General features: G+C 54.9%; 1 protein-coding gene across 5 annotated transcripts in view; it reads left to right on the forward strand.

Annotated features, from left to right (window-relative positions):
• The window catches only part of CUNH16orf95 (chromosome unknown C16orf95 homolog), a 23,734-nt gene extending 23,162 nt beyond the window's left edge, over window positions 1–572 (forward strand). For all 5 annotated transcript variants that reach the window (XM_006152550.3, XM_027773473.1, XM_027773475.1 and 2 more), the window contains exon 9: window positions 323–572. In XM_006152550.3, coding sequence (XP_006152612.1) covers window positions 323–335 — 13 coding nt within the window. In that variant the 3' untranslated portion in view covers window positions 336–572. The remainder of the gene's footprint in view (window positions 1–322) is intronic.
• The last annotated feature ends 4,392 nt before the right edge of the window (window positions 573–4,964 follow it).

The raw sequence follows: 4,964 nt of genomic DNA on the forward strand, positions 1-4,964 counted from the left end.
TGCTGCCATCTCCCCGGAGCAGGGGTGGGGCTGCCGTCTCCTGGAGCAGGGATGGGGTCAGGCCTGCGTACCCTTCATGCCCTCTGCCCTTTCACAGCTTTGGGCCAGGGCTGGAGAGGGGTGCAGCCAGTACCACCCGGTGATGTGCCCCAGAGCCTGTCTCTGTCTTGGAACTCCTCAGGCCCTAAGTGCAGTGGAGAAGGGGATGACACGCCTCCACTGTGGGGTACCCCACCTTCCAGCCGTGATCGTACCCCACAAGGGCTGCGTGGTCCCAGCCTTGGGACAGTTCTCAGTAACTGCCTTTCTCTTTGCTTTCCAGCCAGTTGTTTTAGGTTTGACGTTGGACCTTCAGCTGCTGTCAAGAACGTCAGCAAAACTACTGGTCACATTCGAGTCCTCCCGAGTCCTCAGGTTGGAGGAGTCTGGGATAGCCACTGTTTCCTCAAATGGTTTAACCCACATCCAAGATTCAATCCCAGTTATGGTCACCAGGTGACTCTGTCCTAGTAGACCTGGTGCGAATGTGGGTAAGGTCTTTGCGACACGGGCAATAAATGTTATTTGTGGAACCCTGAACTGGCCACTGTGTAAACGGTAACCTCTGGTCGGGGGGCTTGTTCTCCATCTCTGTGTTGCTGAGGGAGGGAAGTAATTTCTGAGTTTCTCGTCTCTCTGCCAAGGGGCAGCAGACCCAGTGGGCAAGGGTCCTGAAATGGTTTTAGCACCTGGTCTGGTGGATCACACTGGAAGTGGTGTAGCACTCATGCGGTGTGGATTTGAAAACCGAGCTGCCCTTCACAGCCTGCGAGGTCACCCGTTGCGCACATGACACGGGGTGGGGTGCAGTCACAGTGCCACACGCCCGTCACCACTGATTCCAGGGCACGCTTGTTGCCATTAAGACCCTGTACCCATGGAACAGTCCTTCCTCCCCCACCCCAGCCCCTGATAACTGAATGTCCCTTCCAGAAAGTCTTCTGCAGCCCAGGCTGTTGTTATAAGCTCATCTCCCTGACTGAGAGCAGCTGGTGAGTGTCTTCCTGCTGGAAACAATCCTCGTAGTTATGGGCTTCTCTAGGTTCTGAACAAAGCAGACCCCACCAGCTACTTCCATGTGTGATGGGTCTTCCTGTCCGTGGGAATGACAGCCCCACCATCAGCTCACCCCAGCAACCACCCTGAACAGAGCAACTGAGAGCTGCTGCCTCAGTTGGGCCGGGCAGGAGATCAGAGACGCTCGAGGTAGCTTCTGTCCTTGACGCAGCGTGGTGCTTCCCAGCCAGGGATGAACCGTCCCGAGGACATCCTTGCCGCGGAGCCTCTCTGTGGCTGCCGGGTCTCCTGTGGCCTTTAGACCGACGTGCGCTCCACCTGCTGGCATGCACCATTATACTGAGAATGCAAACGGCGTCATGGCTTTGGAAAACAGAACTGTCATTCCAACTCCAAAAGGCCACAGTGCTTCGGGCTGGGACGTTCCTCCACAGAACTCAACAGTTCATCTGCTTCTGTGTCCGTTGTCTGTTCAGTACCCATCTCCCCTTGGGTTTCAGAGGTCAGGACATGGATGTCTTTGGGGGCCATTGTTCTGCCAACTATAGTTCCCTGGCACGTTCTCCAAAGCCCGGAGCACCGAGTACCCTTACACAGATTTTCTGGAAGGTTCCTAAGCTCTAAGCCAGAACCTCAGGTACACTGGCCTCCTGTGACTTCCCAGTGGGCAGCAATACCCAGCACTAACTGGGTTTCTGGCACCAAGGGGAGCAGGCCAGTGGAGGTTCCCGAAGATGGCAGCGGGGAGTGCTCTCTCCCCGCCACGGGCACCTGACAGTTGGGTCTTGATGAAGCTGGTGTATTAGCCAATCCGCCGGGCCTGTCTAGGGTGGGAGATGGGCTCTTAGGTTGGTTGGCTTGTTTCTAGTCCCACAGCTGGTCAGAGGCAGAACTGGACTTGGAACCCAGTTCTGAATCCAGAGGTCGGGATTTGTCCAGCAAGCCAAACCACCTGTCACTTATTTCAGACACAGCCCCGGGAGGGAAGAGTTGCTGTGCTATCCATCTCAGGTGAGAAGCCTCAAGCTCATAGAGGCTAAGTGACTTACTGCTGCTCACACGGCTGGTCTGCGGCAGAACTGGGGTTCAAAACCTTGCCTTTTGGTCCAGATCCCTTAATGTGACTCCGGGGGATCCCAGTTCCAAGAGACACCCATCTGAGAGTGTTGCTATCAATAATGAACCTGGTTTGTACAGGGTGGCACCTAGCGGCACTGTCTTGGGCTGCGACCTGGGCAGCTGTGAAGGGTCTTCATTGAGGTAACACTAAATCACCTAAATTTGGAGTCCTGGCTGTTTCCTACTAGCCCAGACCCTGGGCTTGCCAGTGTGCTTGCTTCCACACGCCCCCTGCTGGAGACCATCTGTCTCCACCTCCCGGACTGAACCTACTGTGTCAGATTCGTGTGGCCAGTGCTCCCGCAGAGGATGGGACACGGCGGATGAATGAGGGGCGGGGGCATGAACTCTGGAGCTCCGGCTGTGCAAGGAGACGTCGTCACTCTCGTGTCTGGAAGTGGCCAGGTACCCGGGTACCTTGGGAAGTCGACCTGTGTCTGAAGAGATTGCGGAGGGGCCTCGTAGGAGCACTGGATGGCCTGCAGACAGCCAGATGCCCACCAGCCCCCATGGCCCTGTCTGCTTATTCCTACCTCCTGCCTGGCTGCCTAGGCCACATGGGCTGACCTGGGATTGCAGGAGGAACCTGGTGTGGAGAGATGTGGCAAAGGTCAGAAGAGAGGCTGAAAGACCTGATCAGGGTCAAGGACGGCCTTGAGGTTTCATTCTGACCTAAGCTCCCAGCTAGAGGAGTTGGCCTGGCCTGGACTCAGAGGGGCTCCCTCTGGCGGCCGTGCTGAGAGCTGGCCATGGCGAGGTGGTAAGAGGCAGGGCGGTGCAAGTGGACAGCTAGAGTCACACCTGCTGACTTGTTCTATAGCCACGAGGCCAGAGGCAGTGCCTGGGGAGCAAGTGCTGGTGGGGGCAGCAGAGACTGCCATAATGTGGTGCCAAGGTAGGAGGAGAGCCGTGCTGGCCCCAGACCCACTGCTGTGGGTCCTGCCTCTGCCTCGTCCACATTATCCAGACTGTTGGCAAATGGGTTATGGAGCATGCACCAGGCAGGCAGACTGTTCCTAGTTCGAAAGACTGTTACTGTTCTAGTCACTGAAACAGTGCTTCATTGTCTTCTGCACAGGTGCTCACAGGCTATGGTCTGAAGTTAGGTCTGGAGTTACACAGGCTGGGGCTGTCTTAAGCCCTGGCCTGCTAATCGTGTGACCTTGAGTTGCTCATTCACCTCCTGAGCCTCACCACATCTGACATGTGGGGTCAGCTGCCATGCAGTGACAGTTCAATGACAAATTAAGACCTTGGTGAGGGCCTGGTGGGCAGAACTTAGGAACTAGTGCCTACCCCCCATCGCTCTCCCATCCTCTTTCTGTCTCCGGTCATTTTCTGGCCATAAAGGGCCATGTGGCGGAGATGGTTTCTGCACCCCCTCAGCTCAGACCTGCCCCAGTGCTGACACTGCTGACCTGTGTATTCCTGACACGGGGGCTGCCTCTTGCTCGCACCTGGTCCTCAGGGTAGCCCCAGCAGTGGCACTTCCTGGTGGAGATCGGAAGGGTTGTCACTAGGCGGCAGTACCTTGCAATGGGCCCCTTTCTCTCCTGAACCACCTTCCCAGCATAGATCTTTTCATTAGAGCCCGTCTTGGCATGGGCCATCAGGGTCTCAAAGGAGTCAGCATTTGAGAGACACTAGACCATCAGTGTTTATCATCAGCGTAGACTCTCCGCTCTGAGTTCACAGGTTGGCCTTTACTCTGAGTGCATGGTCTTGTTGCACGTGAAGGGTGGCGTCCTGAGCAGAGCACTGTTGGTGCAACCCGCTGATCTGACCCTGTAGCTTGTTTTATGGGGTGCCTACTACGTGCTGCGGGGCGGCCAATCCCTCGTGTGCCTCTGACAACCAGTGTGAGGCCTCTTAATTGGCTTCAAACATAGCTGCAGCCATCCAGGGCTGTTTAACGATCTTGGGTAATGAGCTTTCTCCGCCTCAGTATTTGTTTAGTGCTTTATTCATGGACACGGAATGGTGGTAACATCCACCTCACGAGAACTTAATGATGTATGTGTTTGGTGAAGTTCCCAGATCCTGACCCTCAGGTGCTAGATCTGTTTGGGGACATGTGAAATGTTTTGCATCACTTGCAAGAAAGAAGAAGGTGGTTTTTTTCCTCAGGAAAGGAAGAGGCATTTCACAGCCAAACTTTCTACAGTGAGACTTCTGTCAAAAGCTGCAGAAAGCAAGTACTTGGAAATTTCCAGTTCTTCACTGAAAGGAAGGAGTCCACCTCATCACAACCAAAACAATGATCTTATTCCTCCATTTTCTGATCTGTTCATCAGTTCACTCACCCACCCACCCATGACCCACCATCCCACCATCCATCCCTCCACTTTGCTTTGCTCTACTTTGGTGACGGAGAAAGAGACTGCACTTACCCATTGGTCGAGCTCCTACAATCAGGGTAGCCACTATTCCTGTTCCCTCCTGGCACCCATGGCTCCACCCACCATCTATCCATCCATTCATCCACCCACCATCCACCATCCACCATCCACCATCCATCCTCCCATCCTCCCATCCATTTACCCATCTATCCATCTGCCATCCACTCACCCATCGTCCACCCATTCACACGTCTACTCACTCTTCCACTCATCCATCCTCCTACCATCCAGCCACCCACTATCCATCCATTCCTCCATCTACCCATCCATCCACTCATCTATCTACCACCCACCCATACACCCTCCATCTCTCCATCCACCATCATTCATTTACCCTCCCATCTACTTGTCTGGCATCCATCATTCACTCATTGCCCCCCCCCATCTCCC

This window comes from Tupaia chinensis, unplaced genomic scaffold, assembly GCF_000334495.1.
Source record: "Tupaia chinensis unplaced genomic scaffold, TupChi_1.0 Scaffold000355_1, whole genome shotgun sequence".
Classification (NCBI taxonomy): domain Eukaryota; kingdom Metazoa; phylum Chordata; class Mammalia; order Scandentia; family Tupaiidae; genus Tupaia; species Tupaia belangeri.